We start from the raw sequence: 27,572 nt of genomic DNA on the forward strand, positions 1-27,572 counted from the left end.
ACTCGGCACCTCATACATTGATGTCTAAGCTCCTTGCCGCTAGGACAAAGGCTCTGGACATATTCTGGAATGAAGTTAAATCTTCGTAATATGTTAGTATGACTTATTTTCCTTGGGATGAATTAAAATAGGTTCGTGATGAAGGCGAAAATAATTTATAAATTTGCGCATCTAATCCATAAAAAACTAAATCTAAAAATCCTAATTGATATGGTTCTGCGGTTTGGCAATAAGGAGTGGATTTGCATATAATGAGACTCTGTATTTCAATACTTATAAATTATAACTAATATGTTATAAATATTTTTATATTTCATTTTTTAAATACTAATATCTCTAAATTAAATTAAAATTTTGAATTTTCTCAAATTGAATATTTTGCATATTTGTCAATATCAAATAGAAACATCTCCAAATAAAAATAAATATAATGTGTGAATCAATATGAAAGAATAAACTATTTAAAAAATGAAATATAAAAATATTTTTATAAGTATTTTAAAATAAAAACAATATTTGACTACCTAAATTATAAAGAGAATGGAAAGTATGAACTTTGTATACAAATATATACATTAAACTGAATACAGATATGAGGTCCTATTATAATTGTTGCGTTACAAGGGAATTGGCGGAGGACAGTAAGTGAAGTCTAATTCCGCAACAAGATCGCTTCTTTCTCCATTCATATTCATAAACACACCTAATGACTCATGCCCACCGATTTCTATGCAAGAACGGCGTCGTATCACCTGCACCTGACATTCCTCCAGTTGCAGCTTTCCTCGAAGCTCAACCAGGTTCATTTCTTTAATTTTTTTTGCAGAAATTTCCACCCTAAGTTGATTAATTAGCTTTTGAAATCAGGTGCATACACAACCACTCGCACCCACAGCAATGTCTCGCAGCTCTTATTCTGGGAAAGGCATCTAAGTAGGATATCCAATTCCTTCAAATTGTTGTTGCGAGAAAAGCCTGATTTATTACTCCAAAACCCCATAAATGATACTACTACATTTTGGGAATTGTCGACCCGTTCAGCGATGTGGGACTCGGTGATTAGGTCTCTAGTTCGTGATTCCATGAGAAAGGTGATGCCTTTAGCTCTCATGGGGAGGAATTTGGGGGAGGAATTGGCGATTACTGTGCTTCTGAGTGGAAATGGGAGGATTTTGGATTTATGTGGAGGTAGGTTTGATGAAGGACGGATTTCTGAGGTGTTGGATGTGTATTTACACGTAAGCGGCTACATTCCGGCTGCTTTTGGGTCTAGAGAGTGTGCAAATCGCTTGGCACTCGTGGGCCGTGGAAGGGATTTTGCGAATGCAAAGTATGCTGATTGGGTCAGGTACTCTTTTGGGTTAGTGGCATGAAATTTAATGGGATTATGTTGTAGAATGTGGTTTCTAAGTGTTTTAGATTATGATTTTGCAACAGTTAGATTTTTTAAGTATGTGTGTAAATTTGGTACTATATTGTTTGAGGAAAGTGGTTTCTTGGTGGTTTATATTTAGGATTTGTAGGTATGTGTGTAAATATGGACTGCATTGTTTGTAGAAAGTGGTTTACCGGTGTTTTAGATTTAGGATTTTCACTTCATTTGGATTCGGTCAGTATGTGTATGTACAGTTTAGTTTGTGTGTGCTGCCGTGCTGAAATGAATGATTATGGGATATTTTGTGCATTGTTCATGTAAAGTAATTTCCTGGTGTTCTAGATTTAGAATTTTTGACACTTGGATTCCGTGACCATTTAGTGGTTGTGAGACGAGGTATATCAAATGCATTTTGTTTGTTTTTATGGTATATTTATTGATTTTCTGATATAGTTTCTCTGAATAGGCTGAGGAAGAGCTTGGAGAGGTTGAGGCCACCTTCCGTTACTGAGCTTTTGTTATCAAATGATGGTGAACGAATACTGGAAGGCTGTCTGACGAACTTTTTCATTATTAGCTTGAAGGTGAGTGGTCACTTGTCAATATTATTTTCCGTTAACCTGTAATTTGTCTTTAGTTACTTGGTTGCGTTTTTGCTGATTTGTTAACATAGATTGTGATTCCTTGGGAGTGAGTAGAACCCTTGCAATTGTGTTGTAAAATTACTTTGATCTACCTTTTTAAAATTTGGGAGACTTTCTTTAGTCGTAAACTGATGCAATTGTGTAATAGTATCTTTTATAATCGAGTGTCAATAATAACTAGTTCTTGTTACTCGATACTGTGTGAGAAGAAGCAATTTGTGTAATACTTTTGTAATCGATTGGTAATTTTCAGCACCTATATCGATATGTGGTCCAGTTTTGCTGGAAAACTTTGAACTCGAGTTCATTTAAGTTGTATTTTCTCATTCAATATAAAGTCCATTTGTCATTTGCTTGCAGGAGAAAGATGAAGATGCTAGTCATGCTGAACAGAGTGAATTACAAAGCTGGAGTGGTATAGAAGTTCAGACTGCTCCCTTGAGTGACGGTGTTCTTCCTGGAGTTGTGCGCCAAGTAATTAGAGAGTAAGTCATTTCCTGCCGTGAAACAGTCTCTCTTTCTTGCACGTGTGCCTTCAATTTTCCTCTAATTCGGAAACTTGTTCTCAGAACCAATGAGTTTCCCTTAAAAGTAAATTATCACTATTCTATTGCGAAAAACTCATTTTTTTTGCAGCATATGTTTAAGTAATGGAATTCCTTTTCAAGAAGTTTCACCATCATGGTCGAAGCGCGACTTGTGGTTGGAAGCGTTTGTCACAAGTAAGTTATCGGTTATCATGTCAGCAGCGCTTCAACGCTGTTCGTCTTTACTTGTGAAACTGGCCTCAGTCCAAGTAGAATCCGTGCTTGTGGGCTTTCGATTAGGTATTGGTTGCTATCATTAATTAAAGATCTGCTGTGGCTTGTGTTTGTCTGACAGATGGTCTTAGGATTATACAGCCTGTAGAGACAATCCAAGCTCCGTGTGCTTGGGAATCCATTGAATCAAGTAGTTGGAAGGAGATACAATGGGTGGAGAAAAGATTTCAGGTAAGAGTGAATATGTAGAGGCTGTTAAAATGAGTTTGTGTTTTCGGGCTATCCAGAGAAGTAAATTTTCTGCTGTGCATTGAAACAGAACAGACCTGGGATGATCACATCAATGTTACAGGTATTCTATGGCTTCATCTTGCCAATTACCCAACTTTGCAATTTCCAGAAACATCACAATTACAGCACAATGTTTTAACATTTCACCATTAAAACATCCTTAATCTTCTCAAGGGTTTTAGGGTAAAGCGACATCGTTATATTGGTATATACACGGACAAAGTTTAGCAGAAAAAATGGGATGTTGTAATTGTAATAGTTATGTTTTGTTTGCTGTTTCGTTGTCTTCCAATGATATGAAGCAATTTTGAGTTTTATCCTCTGGCAGAAGGAGATTTTGGAGAGAGCCAGTGTTGAGTCATATCCCATTGCTTCGTTTTGGGAAGGATGGCCCATTGTGTGACCTCCATTGAGCCCGTTGATGAAGCAATCATATTAATGCCATAATCCGCATTCAAGACAAAGTTGTTGTTGTCTAAGGAACAGGTTCTTCATGACCCTAAAATAGAAAGTGTTCATTTGTTTAAAGCTCTCTTCTACGGGTGGTGAAGAAACTTACTATGTGAGTTTTGTAGGACAAAAGCACATTGAACAACTTCACACATTCATAGGCAATGCTCACTTTAGTTCCTTTGTAAGCTTGCTTCGTTTCGTTAATGTGAGTTTGGTTCCTTGTCATCGGATATAGGTTGCACGTTTCCCTGTTTCTTGGCAAAACCGGACACACTTGTGTGCACTCTATAAGGGCAGAGGCATCTAAAGAATGCATCGGAGAAGGTGTGTTTGGAGTTCTCTCTTTTACCATCAAGAGAAGAGGCTATTCGATTTGTAAGATTATATCTAGGGATTCCCTAAATATGTATTATGTTTAGATCATGACATTGAATCTCACAATTAATTCTAGATGGATAATCATATGATAATTAGTCATAGCCACTCCACTACAATTAAAATAATCTCACACTCAATCATAAATCATAGATGGATTATCATGTACTCCTTTAGTCTCATTCAAGATGTCCACCTATTCTTTTTAGCTTGTCTCACCTAAGATGTACATTTTCTATATTTGGAAATAAATTTCTCTCTCATCATTAAAATGTTTTCTATCTACTTATTCCACTTAACAACTCCTACTAAAATCACATGCCACTCAAGAATCAAGAATCATAGATGGATTATCATGATTTACTTTTTTTTATCATTATACATTGTGTCCAAACATCATACAGCCGAATACCCCTCTGTGCCATTATAGCAAGTCGAAGAGACAATACCTGGATTATAGCGGCTGAAAGACACAAATTTGATCCGAAAAGCCCTATGTGCCATTATATATCGGCCACTAGAATCATGGCCGCTGTATGATGTTTGGACACAAATCTTTGGCAAAGATCGCGCCACTGGGGCCATTGCATTGAGGAGTGAGAATGCGGCTCGGTATGATCATCCGAATGATGATCCATCGAACAACTACGTTGTCAACCTTGACAACTTGTTTGATGCACCCCCCTTCCAGTGCAACTCCGGAAAGCCACCACTCTGAAAAGCACTGGACAGAGTGAACAGCTTGAACTACATTCAAAAAAACACCGAAAAAGCGGAAATCCGATCACACTGATATTATGTTGCTGGAGTTCTTAGATCATATGCACTCTGAGACCAATAATGATGTGATATCTAACAGGATTGGATACGAATTTGATTTGGGCCAAGCAAGGCAAACTATACATCGCAAACTTGGCACTGTTGCAGGTATCACAAGCGAGCAGAGGTATGAGTTGTGTGACATTCTTATTGAAAAGCCTCAACGGCTTGAAGTCTTCATGGGTATGGAAGATGATGCCAAACTGGGGTACGTGCTGAGATTTTTTAGGCAGTAGAACCTACCGGCATCCTGAATGTGGGTATGATGCGCGTGCTTCTCTTTTGACTGCGGTAGCAGTAGTAGGTGATGGTCGACGTCAACACCTTTTGCTTGGCTTCTCTATGCCCTTCTAGTATAGTGTGGGTTATGTTTGAACAGTTGATGTCTTATTAGGTATTTTGTAAATCTGAACCCCTAAACTTCATGTGTGTTAGTTCGGCCAAATATGGACGCACATATTTGGTCACTTTACATCACCAAATGATTGTTAACTTTTTGATATATATTATATGATCTTTTGTAGCTTATCGTTCCATATGTTGAGTGGCAAGATGAGATGCATTATTATGAAACACATTTGAAAACATGACCCATAATTATACAATACTACATTGTCAGCCGTTTAAACAGAAAGCCAAAAGCATGCAATGTCCGGAAGATAGATAAAAACACAACATCTGAATGCCACAAATGAGATGCCACCTACCAATCGCCCCACTTCGGACCTCGGGGTGCCTTCGAGGATGGTGAAGATGAAGCACATGAGCTAACACCTGGACTATATCGCGACCGACGAGGGGGGTCCATGGGATGTAGCTTCGAAGGTTGCTTGAGCTTGTTCGGAGGAGGCATTGTTGTGGACAGTCTGTCCGACAGAGCAGAGGGGGCAGTGGGATCACTGAACAGCTTCCGACGTGGCTGTTTGCCTTTGTTTTGGACAAGGGAATTAACCTCCTCCTCCTCTTCCTCTTCCTCTTCGTAGGTCAAGTCGATCGCGTCCTCTTCCACTTGCTCAAACCAGTCATCCTCATCGAGCCACATATCCTCTGCTTCCTCATCCGCATCGGAAGATATTTGAATGACCTCCGTGGGCGGCTCAACTTTTACATCAAGCATTCCATTCATCTGCGTGAGCTCGTTGAGCATAGGCTCATCGCGGTAGTAGTGGAATGCCACAAACGAATCTTGCTACAACGCCAATGGTGGAACTTATTACTAATATGACTCAAAGCAATATTTAAAACAAAAGCATGCCGACTTTGCACTTAGGATTACAAAAAAGATACACAAACATCATAAAAACGAATATACCTCTATCAACTGGAGCTAAACCTCGTCGGTCGCGGTAATGCACCGATTGTTGGGTACCCACTGGACATTGTTGTTGCCGACCAACACCTTGAATGTGTGATACCGAGCCTTGTAGAACTGCAGACGCTCCTTGATTTTTTGCATCGAGAAGTTCCGACCTCCCGCCTTTGCGTTCAATTCATCATACACCGCTTGAAGGAACCACTTCGAGACCGTTATTATGATAGAGTACTTAAACTCCTTAGCTTGCCGGAGAACGATCGAAGTAAAAAGTGCATCTAACTCCAACGTCCATTGCCCCTTGCAGATCCACTTTTCTTGAGTCATAATATTAAGAGGCATGGTATGCGAGAATGGGAAGCAAGAAGATAAAGATATTATGTGAGATTGCTGAAGAATGTCGATTGTCTCCTAGAACAGGGGAAGGTAAAGTTGTTGTCTTCAATGGTCAACAATTTAATTTGATTGACATATAACTACCTCAATTACACCCTCTCAAGTAAACCCCAACCACCCAATCTAGTCAAAATCTAATGAAGGGGGCAAGGGGGAAGTTGGACGGTTTATTTAAGATCCAATGGGATGTGTTGAATGGGACGGGTCATGAGGTCATGACTTGGTGGGAAACAAGACTAATTAATGAGTTAGGTCTTGCTTAACATAACCCTAACCATTCAATCAAACGGTGCCCCCTACAATCCTCCAACCACTCTCATCCTTAGACAGAGCGCGCCGATCGTCGTTCACCATGAATAACGGAGGTCGACCGGACATTAACCCCCGCCATTACCCGCGGTTCTCGAAAACATACTACGCGGCTCATCACGCAAATAACATGGTAAGTTATTGTCTACAATTGTGTGTAACCACCTACAATCTAGAATCCATAGTTCAATTAAAGATGATGGACAACTTTTGTAGAATGTAGCCTTAAAATTGGGATTAATTTAGTCCATTGGTTTATGTGTTAGCGTACACCATCGGAATGGGTGACCCGCTACGGTGAATTGCTTCCGCAGCAATGTTACTTGGTGATGCCGAGTGGCCTTCAATGGCCGGTTAAAATGAAGGAGAGAGATAGCGGTCTATACTTTGACGATGGATGGGCAAACTTTGTGTACATAGTGCATTTGGAGAATTTCGACTCCTTAAACCTCATCTACATTGGCCGTGGGGTGTTTCACATTGATCGCCACAACTTCATGTCTGGATGCATTCCAACCCGTGACTTCGATGGTCGGTAACCTTGCCTTTATGTTTGTGTAACCCATACATGTTGCTTACTTTTTCAATCACGTATGCAACTTGTACATAGGTGGGGCTGGTGCGGATGAAGATGTTCCAGAGGCGGACATTGATTCGCTCGACGAGTGGTTTCTCTCGGATCAGGAAGATGATGACTCCATTGAAGGATCAGACATTGAGCTTGAGATACTTACAACTATGCCGCTGCCTACGTTTGCCGTCACTATGACGCGGACATTGAAGGATAATCATCTCGTAAGTTAAAAGGCGGAATTCATGTTTGAACAGGGGAATTTGTAATTGTTCGAATTGTTATAATGAACTGATTCATAATCCTACGCCATTCAAACAGGTGATCCCCGACGATTTTTGGGCTGCACACATTGCCAAGGAAGGGCATCAGTTTGAGGCGTTGTTCACAGTATACTACAAAACGTGGGAGATGCGAGTGACCAAGCAAAACGACAATTACTTTGTTCATGGTGGATGGCTTCGTTTCATCCGTGACAACGACATTAAGGTTGGCTGCCATTGTGTGTTCCAGCCTGTGGATTATAGAGAGCTCCACTTCCGTGTGACGTTGGTGCAAGCTATGTGAACAGTTGCCCTTTTGTTAGGCTATTTTGCTATGGTATGTAATAGACGGATGTGTAGTATGAACTAATTGAAGCTAGACTTGTTTAGCCGTATGGTTCTTTTTTTTTCGTGTCAATATATGCTACAATGTTTTTGGTATGTAACCCCTTATGCAACCTCTGATGCTTAAATGATGGCTTCTCTTTACCTTCCCATTTGTACAGTCAAATTAGACAAAATATGTGTTCGAATAGGGACATTGTCAAGTACTTAATACAAAAAGACATAATAACATCAAACATGGCTAATAGCTAATACATCTTTCCTAGCAAAATACCAAATAGTACGAATACAATCGCCATGAATCTGAATACTATGATGGCCATGAACTCAAGTTGTTTCTTGATCAAGCCACAAACAATGCACACTGAATCCGGTGTAGAATCTTTCATGAAGTGGTGTTCAATTTCGGGTGTAGTTTCTTTGATGAAGTGGTGTTCAATTTCGGGTGTAGTTTCTTTGATGTAGTGATGTTCAACCTCGGGTATATGTGTAGAAGTGGCAGTTGAGGTAAAAGGATTGTCTCCTTTCCCATGCAGATCAATATCAACGTACTCGTCACACCATATGAATGATCGGGTGTGATTGTTACCCAATGGGCACTTGTAGTAGTAGCGTCCAGGGTTGTTTGCATTTTCGCCTGCACATCCTACCCTCGCCACAGAAGCACTTTGGGATCATATCCATCTTCGCCGGTTCACGCTACTGAAAAGTAAACGAAACAAATCTTCAACAACCGACTTCGCAAAATCAAACACACACTTATAAAAGCAAATAATGTTCGGATGTCCACTATCCAAATACAAGAACAGAGTAATAAATACAAAAATCAACAATAGGCATTGGGTTAATGTGGTTGATCATCTATCCAACCACATTTCCTCAGCTATGTCATGGCGTTTTTGGTTCCACTCGTTATATGGCTCAACAGATTCCACAAATTCCGCGGGACCATTATCACCATTGTTGAGCGGACCTAAATCTGCACTGTCAAGTTCTGATTCGATTGGATCTATTGCCATTTCACGGCGTACGAAGTTATGCAAGAGAAAGCAAGCCATTATCAACCGGATTTGCATCTTAATTGGATAAAAGGATGCACTTCGGAGGATCCCCCATCGCATCTTTAAAACGGCAAACGCCCTCTCAATGACATTTCTTGCTTTTGTGTGTCGCATATTGAACAGCTCGATGGCATTCTAAGGTGCGTCAGTTCCGGTGGCCCATTCTTTGAGATGATATCGTACGCCTCTGAATGGTGTCAAGAAGCCCTCATTATTCGCGTAGCCATTATCACACAAGTAATAACAACTTGTGTACCAAACATAGTCATGTATGAGTAAACTCATTAGGAAGAACAAAAGATATAGCACACAGTGCACTAGTCATGTGTGCCACACCCACACATCACCTTTTGGAACCTTCAACCCATTAACCCGACTCACAACATCCCTCAGCACACGGGAGTCCCCAGCAGATCCCTCCCATCAAGGTAATGCATACACAAATTGCAGGTTCCGCTCACAAGCCGCGAGAGTGTTGGTAGATATTTGGCCTTTCCTAGAACGAAACCGCGGTTTATCATCAGTACTCACAATCACATTAATGTGTGTACCATCCAAGGCACCCAGACACCCTTGCACAATTAGACAACCTGCTTAGATTATCTGTAAATATACAGAATAACATAATACAATGCAAACCATTTACCTTAAACCATTTCCACTGATTGTCAGTGCAATCACTCATCACTGGATTTGGCTTCTCCAGCAGCACCTCATGCAGACTCAATACAGCAGCTAGCACTTTGTGCACATACCTTGAAATTGTGGCTCCAGATCTCCAGAATTCAAACCCAGCCTTATGATTTTTTTTGTGGTGCGCTAGGATGCCAACGAAAATGGCAACCTGTTCCTCCACTCCCAGAGATTTACCCACACGTAACCCACCCCTCTCTTTTAAAAGGCAACATAAAGGACCAAAGGTGTTACGGTCCATTTGCATATTAGCAATGCAATTCGCATTAGTTAAGTGAAGAAGACGGTCAATGTGTTCCAATTGTTTTGGGGTCCTAGCAATGACACTATAGCTTCTCGCCCATTCACGAAATCTACGGCGAGAACGAGCGCTCATGTACTTATGAATTAGTATGGTTGTTTGTGTGCGGTAATTGGTGAGTATGTCCTCGAGAAGCATATAAATTCGTGTGTAATTTAAACTATTACCCGGCATCTGATGTTGTAGACCAAAAAATGTAAAAATTATGAACCAAAAACAACAACACCACAAATTGAACGCCCAAATTAACCACCACAACTCCAAAAACAGACGAAAACACACAAAGAGTATTCTCACAAAATCAACCAACAAGCACATACACGGTGTACAAGAAGTATATCTTTGAACACACGCACCTTCGACACAACTCCTAGCTCGCCTGCCAATGTTGCAATTGAATTCGACCTTCGATTGTGCGATGCCGACAATGGAGGAACGTTGCCCTTGTGATTCTACAAGAGGTAAGGTAAAAGAGGTGGAATGAGGGGCAAAATAATGATTTCCACTCCAAATCTTGACACAGTCGCCAATGCATCTCCAAATCTATTCAAATTTGAAAGATTTAGATGCCGCCCAATTAGCGTGAACAGTTTGGGCCGACCCCTAATTAGCAGCTCAAAAGAAACGAAAACATGTAAAGCAAACGGTCATATTTGGCCTATTTCTTGCAAGATTTGGGAAAAAAAAACACAAAGTGAACACGCCCTAACTATCATTCTTCTCCTTTCTCTTACTTTTTCCAATTTTGTCTTCATTCCCGTATCATATCAACTGCCTATATTTTTATGGAACGAAGAGTATTATACATATGTCAAAATTGAAAATATTGGCTCTTACGAACTTCCGATATCACCAATATCGAAAAATATACTCTATACTATAATTATTATAAGTAACTTGGCCCCCACCTCAAAAATCTTAGCTTCGCCTCTGCTTGCCGGTGGCGTCCACCTTTTTTACTGAGAGGAGTCGAGTGGTGGAGAATGGGGGGGAGAGAGGGAATGGGGCGGAAGAGAGAGAGAGTTATTAGGATGGTGAAAAAGCAATCTGGATCACCTAATGCATTCCCTAATTCATTTTCTCCTCCACCCTTCACATACATGAGAGTGAACCCCACTATAATATAATATGTTTGTGAGGGGTGGAAGAGGAAATGGATTAGGGAATGCATTAGGTGATCCGGACCGGTGAAAAAGGGGAAAATGTCATAATGAATTGGGATTCCTGATGAAAGAGGTTTAAAATTCAATTGGTTAGGAATTTAATAGTAGAAAAGGTAAATTGAGAAGTTACATTTTTCATTTACCTTCTCAAAAAGTAATGGACTCCAAGAGAAGAAGGTAAATGAAAAAGGTAAATAAAAATAACTAACTTTTTACCTTTTGTTCCAAGAAGAGGTAAAGATATCTTCTCAAAATGAAAAAATGTATAATACCTTCTCATATACACTTTCTCTTGGAGAATGAAATTTTATATAGAAGAGGTAAATATGGTAGTTATTTCTCTTTACCTCTTCATATACCTCTTCCCTTGGAGATGCTCGTAGTAGTATAGTTTACGATAGTATTATAAACAGTTTTATAGTAGAAATTGTTTTTAAAGAGGGTGGAGAAAAGTTTTATATTTTACTAATCTTTATTTATTTATTAAGAAGATTTGGAGGATAAAATATCTTTAATTACAATTAAAACTTTTTTTTTTATGTAATAATATGTGTATTAATTTTTTGTATTTATAATTAGTAGTATTATGTTTATATAGTATTAACTACTCCCTCCATTACTATGTAATGGAGGCGTTTCTTTTCGGCACGGAGATTAAGAAAAATTGTATTAGATGAATAATTAAGTAAAAGGAGAATAAAGTGGAAAATGAAAAAGGTAGAGAGATGAAGAGAGAAAAAAGTAAGAGAGAGTAAAGTAGTGTGGAAAAATGTGTTGACTTTTACTATAAAAGGAAATGACTCTAATGTGTACTATAATGACAAAATGACTCTATTACTATGGAAAGGAGGGAGTGGTATTTTAATACTACTAGTTTATTTCACAAAATCCTTATAATTTATTTGTATTCGTATTAATCTAAAAATGTAGTAATATTTATTTCTAATCTATAAATTGATAATCTTGTATGCGTTTGGATGAAGGCAGACCATCCCAAAGATAACAGAGATGTAACGATGCATCGTCGTTAAATTTTAGTCCCAACTTTTTTAAATTTCTGGATCCTTGTTTGCATTTCGTGCTCTACTCTTCTGTTCTTCCTGTCAAATTTGTAGACATAGTGTTTACTCTTATAAATCCCATTATATTTTAATCCACATTTCTTATACTATATGGAAAAAACTCTTCCGCAAGAACTATTTGAACATGAAATGTAGAAAGTTGAAAGGATGCATAGTGAGCCCACCACAAGAAATGAGAATCACTATTATTTAAACGAAGTTAGATATACCTTCACACGTGGAACAAAACAATTAGATCCACCTCACTTTTCCGGATAGGATAAACGGATCATATTTACATGAATGACCAACACCCAAGTTTCAAATATAACACCAACCATTAATCACAAAATCATCACAAACACACACAAACACATCCCTTCTATCAATTTGCTATGGCATCATCCATGACCATGACCATGACCGCCTCCTTCTTGGGTGGCGCCGCCGCTGCAAAAACGGTCACAGCCACCAACCGCCGTGGCCCATTGGCCATTAAGGCCTCCATGGACTCTGTGAAGGCGGTGGTGGCTGAGAGCAGCAACACGAGACGGGGCCTCGTGTTGGCTGTCGTGGCCGCTGCAGCATCCTCCATCACGACAATCGCAATGGCCGAAGAGCCGAAACGCGGAAGCGCGGAGGCTAAGAAGAAGTACGCGCCGATTTGTGTCACAATGCCTACGGCTCGTATTTGTCGCAATTGATGTTAATATGAGATCCAATGTTTTAATTTTAATGTTTCTTAATCAATGATGTAAAATCGTATTCTTGTTTGCTAAATTATGGTATGCTTTTATTTATTTTTAAATGCTAGTGATTTGTTTAGGTGAAACATATAATGGATAGAGTGGCTGGCCTTCTTTTTTGAAGACTATACTTATGCTTGAAAAAAATCCTTCGCACATTAGTTTTATAAATAATCACATATTTTTATTGTTAATACTAAATTTTAAACAATGAATTTGTCTATGAAATTTTTATTTTATCTATATTCATAAAGGATGTTGAACATTGTCTTTTGTGGGGAATACTATGGTGACACACACTATAGTTAGAGTCACAACCTGCCGTCAGTAATAGTCATTCAATCTCTTAATTGAATGGATGATATTGTTTTGTACTATTAGAGTACAAATTGCTTGTTTATGAAGAAAAAATTGCTTGTAAGGGTATCATTTTCCTGAATTGCTTGTATGGATTCCATACGTCAATTTGCTTGGTTATATTTTTTTTATTGCTTGCATCTGAATGGACAATTGCATATCACTCTTATAGAATCCTTGTTTCATTAGTTTTTTTATTTTCGTAGATTAATACGGCTTTGTATATTAAATTACTTAGTTGCATGTGTTTTATTGCTTGTTTCTAGGTCTGAAATTATATATCAATTTCATTGATTCCTTATTCGTGATTAATGTTCAAAAATTAGTTCACGTATTGCATATCAATTTAAAATTTATTGCTCGTCAGTGACAAGCATTTTTAACAAATTATCAATACATGTCGATTTGTGCTTGATGTGGTTTGATACTCAACATTGAATTTGTTTTGCAAGTTGCTAGGTTACATTAGTTATTTAGCTTGCTAATGTGTTAGCATTTGCTTACCCATTGTCAATGATGTCAATTTAGGCAGAATAACAAAATACCTTTACAAGTAATATTTTCTCCGTAAGCAAGCAATCCGTACTCTAATCCTATAAAACAAATTCATCTATCCATTTAATAGATCTGGTGGCTATAAATGGTAATAGATTGTCACTTTAGTTTGAGTTTATGATAATGAATTTCTTTGGCTTAAGTTCCCTTTTGTTAATCATGATCATTTATGCTATTGTAGGAATGTCTATTTAGCATAAATACCGTCCTTAAAAAAAAAACAAAGTTGTAAATATCACGAGTTTTAATATGCTATTGGTAAAGTACGAGAGATATGTGAAAAAGTAAAAGAGAAAGGGAAAATATAGTATAAGTAGTGCTACTGAGATCCACATTATTAATAGTGTGTAATTGGTTAAAAACTTTATACTCCACATTAAGATTTGTTCTAATTTTGAGTAGAAAGCAAAAGTAATTATAGTATTATTAGTGGAGAATGAAACCCACCTTATTAGAGAGAATGGAGTCATCAAAAATACAATGTTCTTATTTTTATGGGACACCCCAAAATGAAAAATGTTCTTATTTTTATGGGAGGAAAGGAGTATATGGAATGAGGAGAAACTTTCTACTTTCTCCGTCCACCAATATACAAAGTCAATTTGGCCGGGCACGACTTTGAAGAAATGTATTAAAAAGTGAGTGGAAAAAATTAGTGAAAGGTGGATCTACTTTTATATACTCCGTCCGTCCCTGAAATTTTGTCACATTTTTCCATTTTCGTCCGTCCCCCAAAATTTGTCACATTTCACTTTTTTACCATTTTTGGTAGTGGACCCTACATTCCACTAACTTATAAAACTAATATTTTAAAAGTAGGACCCACATCCTACCAAAATTTTCAACCAACTTTCCATTACATTTTTTAAAACCCGTGGCCGATCAAACTATGACAAAATTTAAGGGACGGAGTGAGTATTAATTTTAAAGTTAAAGAAAGTTAGTGGAATGTGCGATCCATTACCAAAATTAATAAAAGAACTACATAAATGGTACCTAATCTTTCACTTTCGCACATAAATGGTACCTGATCTTTATTTTATATCATTTTTGGTACCCATGACAAAGATGACCCTGAGTACCAAATACTCCCTCCGTCCCACTTAAAATGCAACATTTGGAAATCGGCACGGGATTTTATGTAGTGTTGTTTTGTGAGTGAATGAAGAGAGAGTAAAGTAAGAGAGATGAAAAAGTAGAGATAGAGTTATTTCCATTTTAGGAAACGTTTCATTTTTAATGGGACAATCAAAAAAGGAAAACGTTGCATTTTTAATGGGACAGAGGGAGTATGAGATTTTTTTGTTATGGAGGATATTTTAGGAAATTTTAATTAAATAGTACTAAAGATGTGATTTGTTTCTTCCTTTCTTATTTCTTTTTTTCTTCTTTCTTTTTTCTACATTTTCTTCTTTCTTTTTAGTATTTTATATTCCTTTCTCTTCCTTTTTTCTCCTAGTTTATGTTTCCTCTTTTTTTTCTCTTCTTTCTTTTCAGTGTTTTATACATACATCTAATTGTATTCATAATATAAATCAAGAACAAAACACTTAATTAAATTAATTATTTGAAGTAATTAAATCAATTGAATTTTTTTAATTAAATTATTTTATACTCATTTTAGGGTTGAAACACCTAAATAAAAATATTCAACTCTTTATATCACTACGAATACAATTCACAATTTTAAATTTTTATTAAGACTATATTGATTAGTTATTAATTTAATATAAATAATAATATTATTATATAATATTATATGATTTATAATTTAAATTATTATACTATAATTATTTATTAATTACTACTAGTTTTTAATTTATAACAATAATATTATTATAATAAATAATATAATTATAACTATAATTATATTTAAGTATATTTGAATGATATTAAAAATAAATTAATTATTAATTTATAATATTAATAATAATTAGTAATAATAGTATAAAGAGTGAGGAGAATGAAAGAAAATATTATAAAATCACTTTTGGTACTAGTTTTGTTTATGCCTAAAATATCCTTCATGACACAAATGGAAAAATGCATTTGTTTAGAGGGCATTTTGGGGTGAAAATCTTATCAGGTACTAAAATGTGATTAATAGGTACCAAACACGATATAAAATAAAGATCAGGTACCATTTTTGTGCGAAAGTGAAAGATCAAGTACCATTTGTGTAGTTCACCAAATGGGACATTTATTCGTGGACGGACCAAAATGGGAAAATAAGACTTTTATTGGTGGACGAAGGGAGTATATACTAATAGTGTTTTTATATATAGATTGTTTCAAAAAAAAATTATGGTCAAATGAACATAAATTTAAAGGCCACACCACAGTGGACTCGAACTCGATACCTTTGGTCTCAGGCATTATGAACCTCTCTACCGCTTGGTCAACTCACACACACTAGATTGTTTCAATTGTTTATTCATCTGGTTGGAAGTGTGTCATATGTGTTTTCACTTTTTAAAGATTTATTGATAGGATATACCAAAAGAGGAAAACCAAATTTATATAAGGAAAAACAGTTACTCCTAATAATTTTTCATTTACTAATTTTATTAACTAGGAATAAATAAAACCTTAAATATAATTTGCTTAGCCTCCAAGTCTTATCTTCCATAACTGCATCATTTGGTATTATGCTCTGATACCAATTGATGCAAAAACGTATGGAGAATGACTGAACTGATAAATAAAGATCTCAATGAATTGAGAACTAAGAGTATAAAAACTCAATGCAAAATTATATATTCAGAGTATGTCTTTTTAGTTCAACAATGAGGTCTTTATATAGGAAAAGGTAAATCCTAAACTTATGAAAAATAAAACTAAAGGAAAATAACTAAAAGGAAAATAAGCAAAATAGGAAAACCTAATTTATAGAAGGAAAAACAATTACTCCTAATATTTTTTTAATCTACTAATTCTACTATGAAATAAATAAAACCTAAAATATAATTTGCTTAGTCTCCAAGTCTTATCTTCCATAACTGCATTAATCTTGGTATTCCTTGAGTAGAGAATTTTTTTTCTCTACATTTTGACCGATATTTTCATTATAAATATTACTCCATCTCATCTACAATGGGGTGACTATTAGGCACAATAGCCACTGAACATTGGCATTCCATCAGGGCTATTCCGGTTTGGGAAACCGATGGGATTCATATTCGAATAGTGAGAGAAAATGAGATGGGGGAAGAGATTGGAGTGGTAGGTGTGAGAATGAAGGTGAAAATTGGGATATATATAGAGTAAAAAGAGAATAAAAATAAAAATCAAATGACCTATTGTCCGAATGCCGGCAATGGGCCAGACGATAGGCCGAACGAAGTTCGTCCACCTCATTGTATGCAGACTAATCGTCAAGCATGGGCATAGGGCGCAGCATCGTCCGCCCACCCATACTTGCGGACAATGGGGTGGACAATGCATCGGGCGCGTCATCGCCGTCCCATTGTGGATGCTCTAATGGTATCTCATCCATCTATTCCGTGATTACTCAAACCTCTGATCTGTTGGTTGGAAGAGAAGCTTAGTGCTTCATCGTTGGTATCATATTTTACTCAGCTACCTTAAAATTGCATCCAAATATACCAATATATGGTTCGTATTATTTCTATACCCAGGTGGATATTAATATACATATTCTTCATAAACATACATCAATTTGGATAAATTACCACATTTCATCCCTACTGTGCAGAAAAAGTTAAGCGGTCGATTTTACAGAAATGACAATTGCCATGTATAGCAACTCCACAAAAGGGAAAATTCTATGCAGATTCAGTCAGAAAGAAACGCTGAACGCATCTCAACCGAGTTATTCGACAAGGCTAAACAGAATAGAAACAGTACTCTTCAGCTAGACAAACAGAGGGGGGGAACCTACAAATGCTTGGCGAATATGGCCTCAACCACACCCTTAGCTATCGGGTGATAGCCTGCGCAAGCCTCAGAGAAAACCCTCCTCGCAAACATCTTCTCCTCTTCTTTTCCAGCACCCTGGACTAGTGCTCTATAGAGTGGCCGGAGATACTTCATCCGTCCAACTTCTTTCAGAGTTTTCTCAACCTCGTTGTAGCAACTAGAGCACCTAGATGCAATCGCATGCTGAAGAAATGCTACTTTGACCTCATAATCTTTCGATTCTGCAAGCCTATAGCGCTCGTCTAGAGCTGCTAGCTGTGATACAACCAACATGACAAAACTTGTATCAGATATTTGGCATTCTACATGGTAAAGAGATGTAGATGTTGAATTGATCAACTAAAGTCAGTTGCACTTATCTTAATGACACAGAAAGCAAAGAAGGATATTCTAGGAAAATCAAACATATATCACATAATTGAGAAGCAACATCTAAAACAAATAGATCACGAGTTGTGTTTCTCAAACTGTACCTGTGATGCTTCGACAGATTTAGGCAGATTTTCTAAGTAAAGCTCCCATTCTTGTCCTCCCCACTGAGCAACATCATCCTCATTTGGCATTGTACCTGACTTAAAATCGTTAGCCAACGAAACGATCTTTGTATAGATTTCAGATGCAGGCTCCATTGCATCTGGAGGTATGCCAGTTCCATCAGTCCATACTTTTAGATCAATTTGATCTTCAATTCCAGGAATATTTGCTTTTAAGAAGTCAAGAAACATGTCGGTGTCAATAGACTGGAACTTGAAGTTGGCAATATATTTTTTAAGAAACTCATCAAATGCAGGCCTCCCAACCTGTTCATAAATTAGAAACAATTAAAATCAAGCCTTTCAATGAAGATGCGCAACATATACAATCACCAAGTAGTGGAAGATAAAGAAAATATATGTTTTAGCTCCTTACCTGTCTCTCAATGCGCCACAGAAACTGGAATCCCTTCTCATATGGCACTTCAGAGTATACATCATCTGGGTCCACCCCTTGCTGGTTGGTCCTCAGTTTCGTGAATTCCATTCGATCCTTAAACCTCTCGATTTGCTCGACAAGTCCTCTCCAACCAATTCCAATATTAAGTATGGCCCTTTCTTTTCCTTGAACAACCTCAACTATTCGCCGCTCAGCATATGTCGTGAAACCCTACAGGCACAAGCTCAATCATGAACTCAAAGCACTAGAAATTGATCCAGTATTGAGGCAAAAAAAATGAACCACATTGGAAAAAGAGAAAGCCAGCATTTCCTTCATTTTGCGAATCACACTCAAATGAAGCAAGTGTTTCTACTTAGGCTCATAACTACTTAAGCAAGTGTTTCTACTTAGGCTCATAACCAAGATAGTTGAACCAATACGCCACAAATTACAAATCATTTAAAAACTTAATACCCATACATTTACTAATTTCTTGTACAACAAAAAAATTTATAAAGAAACTACACAACTTATTAGAAATTCAAGACAGCTGATTCAAAATGTCAAGAAATATGCAAGAAATAGAACGAACTTCAATTTATGCTGGTTAAGTATTGAAATTTCGTAATTCTTAGACACGAAGCAACAATACATCTTGTACCTGGAATACATAAAACCAATTCAGCATTTAACTCCATCACTATCAAGCCAAATAAATTCATGCTCACAAATCACAAGCTATTGACATCAAGCATAAGCAATCATACAGTTGAAGCAAACAACCAAATTCACCTCATTCAACCAGAAATGATCATTGTTCTTATTAGTGATCAAATTCCCCGTCCAGCTATGAGCGAGCTCGTGAGCTACAACCTGTGCCCCCGTAGAGTCCCCTTTGATCACAGTGGGAGTCAAAAATGTCATTCTCGGATTCTCCATTCCTCCGTACGGAAAACTCGGTGGCAACACCAACAAATCGAACCTCTCCCACTCATACGGCCCGAACAGCGCCTCCCCGACCTTGATCATCTCCTCGGACCCCGCAAACTCCCTAGCCGCAGCGTCCAACACCGCAGGGACAGCCTCCGAGTACACCTTAGTCCTCGGACCAACCTCTCTAAACCCTAGCTCCCCAACTGCAAACGCAAACAGGTAGGGCGGCACCGGCTGCTCCATCACGAACTCCTCCACCACCCTCCCCTCCGCGCACCAAATTGAGTCATCGCACGCTCCGCCGCACTCTCCGGCGGAAGGATCGCGGCGATCAACATGCTTCGCGGCCATCACCGCGGAGAGGTAGCGCGGGATGTTCAATTTGGCGGCGAATTTGATCCGCGCGGCGGGGGTATCCTGGCAGGGGAAGATCGATCGCGCGTGGATGGCCTGGCATTGGGTGAAGACGAAGGGGTAGGACTTGTTGAAGGTCTGCGGCGGAGAGAGCCACTGCAGAGCTGAGGAAGAGGGCGAGGTTTTGGAGAGAATGAGTAATTTGGATTGATTGGAGAGGGTTAGGGTGAGGGATTGGCCTAGGACGGCGTCGGGGGAAGAGGAGAGGGTGAAGGGGATGGGAGCGGCGGTGACGGGGTCGATGACGGCGGAGATGGAGAGGGAGCGGGTGTCGAGGATGAGGGGGCCGGAGTGGGGGGTGGAGAGGGAGAGGAGGGCGGAGGAGGCGATGGTGGAGGAGGGGAAATCGAAGTAGAAAGAGAGGGAGACGTGAGTGGTTAGGGGGTGGGTGGAGTCTGCATAGGAGTGGGGGTCGATTGGAGCCATTATCAGTGGTAGTTGGCCGTGGTGAGCGTAATGGTAATGGAAATGGAACAAGGGAAGAGTTTTAGCACTAACTCAAATTAGGGTTTAAAAAATTAGAGAGAGAATAATTTGGGAATAAAGATAATCCAGATAAGGAATCAGTCATTTGTTTATTACGCCGCACTTAGCTTAAAATATTATACTACTGTCTATAAAAATTAATTTTGCTATAAATTTTTGCGAGGAATTAATAAAATAAGAGAAAAAGAGTATAAAAAGTAGGAACAGATAAAAATAATAGAAGCAAGAAGAAAAAGTAGATAAAAAAATAATCTTATTTATGAATGCTATAAATTTTTATGAGAAATTAATAAAATAAGAGAGGAGGATAAAAAGTACTCCCTCCATCCCATTGAAAATGACTCATTTTTCTTTTTGCTTTGTCCTAATTAAGATGACTCATTAGTAAAAATGGAAACACCTTACTCTCTACGTTATTCATCTCTCTTACTTTATTCTCTTCACTTTACATACAAAATAAAGTTGCATAAATTATCATGCCGCCAAAGGAAGGGGTCATCTTCCTTGGGACGGAAGGAGTAATAAAACAAGAGACATACGAAGAAAAAGTAGGTAAAAAAAATCTTATTTATGAATGCTATAAATTTTTATAAGAAATTGGTAAAATAAGAGAGAAGAGGATAAAATGTATTCCCTCCGTCCTTGAAAATTTGTCACTTATTTTCATTTCCGTATGTCCCTAAAAATTTGTCACCTTTCACTTTTACTATTTTTGGTAGTGAACCTCATATTCCACTCACATTTCACTTTTACTATTTTTGGTAGTGGACCTCATATTCCACTAACTCATTCTCACTCACATTTTATTAAAAAAAACTAATATATAAAAGTAGGACTCATATGCCACTAACTTTTTCAACCCACTTTCTATTACATTTCTTAAAACCCGTGCCGGATCAAATGGTGACAAACTATGGGGGACGGAGGAAGTAATAAAATAAGAGACATATGAAGAAAAAGTAGGGTAAACTACAGAGAGATGTGAGAAAAAGTAAGTAAAGTAGATACTCCCTTTTTGTCCCCTAAAAATAGATTACTATTTATGCTGGAGATCGGTGCCCCTTGCACAGCGGAAGACATGCATACACAAATAAATTAGATCTACAGATCTATTTGACCGATTATGGGATTAATTATCTACATGTTAAACAAATCAAATTGCATTCAAGAACACAAATAAATCATGTTTAAGGAATTAAAACCCTAATTCATGATTTCCTACGGTTTAGAATTACCGATCTGATTTTCCAAAGAATCGTCGATTGCTTGCGCCTTCTCCACGAGATGATCTTCGTACTCAACCATAAATCTTCTAATTTGTATCCCGAACTCAGATTATGACCTTTGAGTGGGCAAAGCTTGTCAGAATCGAAAAGGGCTTGATTAGAAAGAAGACAGAATATCAGTTTTGTCAAAAACCGAATTTTCGTCCACTCCCAGAGGGGAGCACGAAAATTAATGATTAAAATTCAATTAAGTCTCCTTTCTAATCTCCTTTTATATTGAGTTATGGTGGGCCATATTAGGGATCCATGGAGGTTGGACTTGGGCCAAACCTGTTGGACTTTTACTAATTAAATTGAGCCCCAATTTAATATAAGTCCAAACAGAATATTATTATCATCCACTATAGTATAATAATATTGACTGTCCGTCCAATCCCAAATTACGAGTAATCTGGGCTTTTACCTCTTTAATTTATTATTTCTCGTGTTTAAGATATAAATATCCATTAATTAATTTAAGTCTGCTATTTGACTTTAATTAATTAATATCTTTTTACAAGAGTTGTCTAGTTCAAAATCTTTATTTATTATTCTAGAATAAATTCCAACCGGCCGGGTTTCTGAATAATAAACCTTTTTCGAACACCTCTTGAGGATATTATCAAACTGGACTCACCCAGCACACGATTCATTGCAATAACAATACTAGCACCTCTAGACATTGATCACCACTACCCAAGATATCAGGATTCTTGGATTGCGAAAAATCCGCACCATTTGATAAATCAAAGTAGTGCATAATCAATATCGTATGCTCAATGTTATGTCAACAATGATTAAGAAATAACAATCACCGAGACCTCGTCTTTCGGTAAATAGCAAGAAAGACTTATCTCAACTGTTAGATCCTTCAGTGCTATACCACACCAGTGTCGTTTATTTCCTAAGGTAAGGAAACATGCGGACGGACACTGCAACATTTCACGATAGGTAGCCAAAGCCTATCTAGGTTGTGAAATTCTATTTCTCTTCTACAAAGAACCGACTGCGTCACGACCAGTCTACTATGTAGAAGAATTAGACTTATTTGCTTCTTATACATTTAAATGTTTGAGAAACATCTTATAAATGCACAAGCAAACATAAATGCGATAAAATTACTTCTTCTCGCCTTGGGTTAAAAGTGGATTGTAGAATTTATTGTATACAAGCAATTCTATCCGTGCGACATGCTCGAAATATGCTTTTCAGTATACCAATCCTAACAATCTCCCACTTATACTCAAAATCATGCTTTCGGGTATACCCACTGCCAAAACTCTCCCACTTATATTCTAAGCAGGTCTCGGACCATGATACATCGAACTACCATACTTTTCACCTCATGTGTAAAACATGTTGCCATATAGGCATTTTGTGAAAAATTCTGCCAGGATGTTCTCTGATGATATCTTGGTAACCATAATGTTTCGTTGCGCACTTAATCCTTAATTAATTTCATACTTCCTCTCTATGTGATTGCTTAGCCTTATCAGATCGTATTTCCCTTGAGTTAGACACATGACTAGAGTAACCATAATAAAATATAATACTCATAGGCATACTCGGAATCACGGTCAAAGCTATTAGGAAGTTATTGAGATGAACAACTACCTTTGTAGTTTCCAACGAAACCACACTTGTAATTTTCATTATGGAGTCTATGATTTGATCACACTACTTCATGTCTCAGTATTAAACTCCTAAAGTGAACACATAGTCAGAGGATAACTCGATCACCGATCACTAATAAAATCGAGTCGATGTAACCTAAAGGACATAACATAGATGTCTGGTAAACTAGAGCATACCGTTTAGCCTACTTCAAGTACTATAGTATATTCTTTACCAATCCAATGTCCTTGGCCATGGTTAATATGATATCAAGCTTCTATGCCAACGGCAAAGCTAATATCTAACTTAATTCACATCACAGCATACATGAGACTTCCAATTACAGAACTTGTCTCATTCTTCTTGATCTCATTCAGTGTCAAAAAACACTTGACTAGAGACAAGATAATTCCATCCAGAGAAGTAAAAACTTTTCTTGGAATTTTCAATGCTAAAGTGTCTAAGTATGATGTAGATGTAGGATTCTTTAAGAAAACTTAACATTCTTTTTCTAGCAATCTAATGACTTAGATGCTTAGAATGTAACTAGTTTATCTTAAATCCATCATCCTTAAACTGGGTAGACGACCAGTTTCCTACGCTAGATATCCCTTTGAGTTGTTTATCAACTTTTATAGATGTCATCATCGTAGAGTACCAAGAATACCATATATAGTGCACTTTCAACTTTCTTGTACTTGTAGCACATAACCATTAAGATGTTCCATGTAGATGATCTCCTCAAGACTTCTACTTAAAGAAAACTGTCTTGACAATCATAATACATACATCCTAATTTATGTAAGCTACAATAGACAATATGATATAGATCGTCTTAGGCATAATGGCAAGCGAGAATATCATTCTTTCTGGGTATAACCCTTAGCCATTATTCTAGCCTTTTAAGATCCATGTTTACACTTGCAGATCCACTAGCTCCCACTGGCTAAAATAGTCTATGGGTAGTATCGCAAGTCTTGCAAACATTCTTGTCTATCTTAGATTATTATTCAGAATCTATCATCTTATCAAGAACGATTATCTGAATGAGTCAATGTGTCCTTGTAGTTACAGGGATTAGATTCAAGTCGATCTAAAACTGAGTCTAAAGACTCTCTTAGACCCATGAACTTGTTATGTTCGCAAGGAACGCTCCCACTACGACATGACTCTTATAATCTTAGGTACAAATGTTGATTTTCTAAGTGCATTAGCATCTAATGGTATGACTTCTTGGTTAAGATGGAAAATAGATATTCTCATTATCTTGAGAATTATCATGCTTGTTAGGCTTGTAGTTCTTCTCATAATCTTCATCAAAGAATCTAGTATTGATGTAAACAAACACTTATCTTGCCGTGAAGATTATAGAACCCGTACCTTTTCTATCAATTGGGACAATCTTAAAACATACCTCAGTACACAACTCCAATTACTTGGATACCTTTTTCAAAACATGTGTTGGAATAACTCCACACCTTGAGATGTGCTGGACTAGACTTACCTCTAGTCCACAACTCGTGTGTTGTTGAAGGTACTGATGTTATGGTAGTTTCTTTAAGATAAAACTCATTGTTTCCAACGTAAATCCCATCAATGATAAGGTATCATTGAGTGAAACTGTTCCCATATCGAACTTATCTTAGAGAGACTTCGATATCTTCTTATATGACTATCCCATTCTTTAGAAGAATGCTTGGAGTAGTCAACTAGGATTTAACTCCCACTACTGATCTTAACGCATTGCTCATCTCCCATGGTGTAGACCATTGAGACTTGCTAGTCTTTCTATGTTGAATCTCTATAAGTATTCTGAATCCCTTGAACCACCAAAGGATCCTTACTTATAGTGCATCAACCAGACTTACTTGACTTTCGAGCTATTTAACAAGCAAGTTGTTAAAATCTCGATAGTCACTTGAGTTAGACAAAATCAGTTTGAACATTTACTAAGTAGTTTCTTGGCCTTATGTCTAAGTGACATAAATACTTTATCATTCATTGTATAAGAAGTTGAACTGTTGTTCGAAACTCAATCTTGTTGCATTTATATTGTTTAGATACTATGATGTATAATTTGTTTTTCTATGGTACTATGATAGATATTCGAATCACATTTCTTAATAATGCACGCATTATAAAATGACATCGAACATCATTTAATCATAAACAAGTTTAGAAACTGAATATAAATTCATTCTAAACACGACTGTACCAATAAAACAAAACTCTTACATCAAAACAAAACAATTAAGTGAGCTTAAATAAATAGCTCCCACTGCAGCAACTGCCCAACTGGATTAAGATCTCTCCTTTAAAAGTTACATTGTTATCTAAGTCATTGTCCTTCTTTAGAAGAGGTCAATCTGACTTACAATGCATCTTCACTTTGTCTTTTCACCTAATTTATCTTTCCTTTCTTGCTTTCAGCAGGCATTGATGACAATTCAGTTCTTCCCTCTTTCCATTGCTAGTCTTCTGTTCGATTGAACTAAGACATAGGAAAGATGTAGCTTTAACGAATATGTCATCAATCATGTTATCTTCCTCTATTAGTAATAAAGTGAATATCATGTAGAAGGCTTCCAACTTTTAAGTAACAACCTTCATACTATCACTTCCTATTACATTTGACGAAGAACTGAGTGTAGAAACTATTTGAGTAACTGAATCAGAAGATTCCTCAAAATATTCTATCTCTCGTGGATATTCCAATAGAATCTGGACATCATCCTTTTTGGATATTCCTCTTTCATCAATATAAACCAAGACGTGTCTTACTACTTAAAAGAAAGTAGTTTAACCTTCTATCTCAAAGAACTTGTCAAGTACATGCGTAAAATGCATTCTTGAACTTTCTTTATAGAATTTTGTCAAGGAAACAGGGGACATGAATTGGTGAATACAAACTTTAAGTTTTCAGCAGTGAGAATCTTATCCATTTATATTTCCAGTCTACATAATTTTGGCCTTCGAGTTTGATTCTTTAAGGTTCGCAGACATTATTAAGAATTTGGCTGAGAAGAAATAAAACTATTTATCACATACTATGCTTGATACATAATTGCAAAGAACCACAAAACAATTTATGTATCTCGGAACTGCCAAAACCAAAATAAGTACGCCTCTAGGGAGGTCATACAAATTCGGATTCCAACAATTTCCTGGTCACAATACCGACGAATAGTCCAGAGACCACTAAGGTGGCATGGCCGCCAAATATTGCCTAAGCTTTTACCATAAATATTTGCATCTAGGAATTTCATTTCTGTTTTGATACTCCTTCTAGGAAAGGTCGTACGCCACTAACAAAATTCCATAGCTATCTTATAAATAAGTTTAAACAAATATACTTGCAATTTCGTAGGATTATGGCTCCCACTAGGGTGGGTCGCGATAATATTAGAAACATGCTTCTAGTTTAAACAATTTACTATTAAGAAGTCTAATCTAATGAACTTGCTATTTCGTAGGATTATTGCTTCCACTAAGGTGGGTCACGATAATATTAGAAATTGCTTCATACATAGACCAATTTATGGAGACCATATACAACGCAGTGTTGTAATTATCGCTTAGTTATTTTGAACATGGCTTTTGCATAATTATCACATAAGCAGATAAGGCAGATTAATCCACTTATAATAGATAATCACCAAATAAATAGACAAATCCATTTACTTCATGGTAATTAATCACACTGGATAATTATTGGAATTATTTAATAAATCTAAGGAGATTTAATTAAATAATTAATTCCTTATCTTATCCAAAATAGAAATTTCAGATTTGATAAGTTTATCTTGGATAATGGTTATCCAAATTAATTTAGGATTTACCTAGATAGAATTTAATCTATCTAAATCCTCATAGGATTATTCTAGATTTTACATGGATAAAATCAAATCCTAAAACTCAAGATAAACTGATCTTGGATTATCATTATCTAAATCATCATACCAGGATATTTCAGGATAGAACCAAATCTCTCCAAATCCATAAGACGAAGATAAAATACAATCATTCTAAGATTAAAAAAATCTTAGATTATTTAGAATAAGAAACTAGAATATATCAACTCTATTTGGATTTATACTAGATAAAACTAATTTTATCAAAATCCAATTAGATAAGGATTATCTTGTATTATCTTTT

The 27,572-nt window shown here is 36.9% G+C and overlaps 4 protein-coding genes and 1 pseudogene across 10 annotated transcripts; 3 read left to right on the forward strand and 2 right to left on the reverse strand.

Moving 5' to 3' along the window:
- Positions 1-605: 605 nt before the first annotated feature.
- On the forward strand, positions 606-4,067 carry LOC125186284 (D-aminoacid aminotransferase-like PLP-dependent enzymes superfamily protein). Of its 7 annotated transcripts, none has more exons than XR_016130902.1 (9): positions 606-800; positions 855-1,360; positions 1,842-1,959; positions 2,380-2,504; positions 2,656-2,741; positions 2,902-3,011; positions 3,100-3,132; positions 3,400-3,633; positions 3,760-4,067. XR_016130902.1 is itself a non-coding variant. In XM_089059689.1 (8 exons), the coding sequence occupies exons 1-8, from the start codon at positions 714-716 to the stop codon at positions 3,472-3,474; spliced, it is 1,140 nt and encodes a 379-aa protein (XP_088915815.1). In that variant the 5' UTR covers positions 606-713; the 3' UTR covers positions 3,475-4,067. The 7 variants fall into 7 exon arrangements, 5 of the variants coding, with proteins under 5 accessions (XP_088915815.1, XP_088915817.1, XP_047938595.1 ...); XR_016130903.1 differs by having other exon boundaries at positions 3,400-3,557; XM_089059689.1 differs by having other exon boundaries at positions 3,400-4,067.
- Positions 4,068-4,194: 127 nt separating this feature from the next.
- Positions 4,195-8,036, forward strand: LOC125189860 (uncharacterized). The gene is made up of 4 exons (XM_089059692.1): positions 4,195-6,868; positions 7,002-7,266; positions 7,346-7,530; positions 7,628-8,036. The coding sequence occupies exons 1-4, from the start codon at positions 6,779-6,781 to the stop codon at positions 7,871-7,873; spliced, it is 786 nt and encodes a 261-aa protein (XP_088915818.1). The 5' UTR covers positions 4,195-6,778; the 3' UTR covers positions 7,874-8,036.
- A 735-nt stretch (positions 8,037-8,771) lies between these two features.
- Positions 8,772-10,107, reverse strand: LOC148926285 (uncharacterized). Its single transcript, XM_089059063.1, has 3 exons — positions 9,615-10,107; positions 9,437-9,547; positions 8,772-8,923 (listed from the first exon to the last, which is right to left on the reverse strand). The coding sequence occupies exons 1-3, from the start codon at positions 10,105-10,107 to the stop codon at positions 8,772-8,774; spliced, it is 756 nt and encodes a 251-aa protein (XP_088915189.1).
- A 2,427-nt stretch (positions 10,108-12,534) lies between these two features.
- On the forward strand, positions 12,535-13,062 carry LOC125187498 (photosystem II 5 kDa protein, chloroplastic pseudogene; annotated as a pseudogene).
- Positions 13,063-17,529: 4,467 nt separating this feature from the next.
- Positions 17,530-20,555, reverse strand: LOC125189053 (leucine aminopeptidase-like). The gene is made up of 4 exons (XM_048086223.2): positions 19,498-20,555; positions 18,700-18,933; positions 18,264-18,590; positions 17,530-18,045 (listed from the first exon to the last, which is right to left on the reverse strand). Exons 1-4 carry the CDS (start codon positions 20,476-20,478, stop codon positions 17,749-17,751), a joined length of 1,839 nt encoding a protein of 612 aa, XP_047942180.1. The 5' UTR covers positions 20,479-20,555; the 3' UTR covers positions 17,530-17,748.
- Between the last annotated feature and the right edge of the window lie 7,017 nt (positions 20,556-27,572).

The sequence above is a fragment of the Salvia hispanica genome, chromosome 5 (assembly GCF_029641045.1).
Source record: "Salvia hispanica isolate PSC_SH4W2 chromosome 5, Shi_PSC_v1, whole genome shotgun sequence".
Lineage (NCBI taxonomy): Eukaryota > Viridiplantae > Streptophyta > Magnoliopsida > Lamiales > Lamiaceae > Salvia > Salvia hispanica.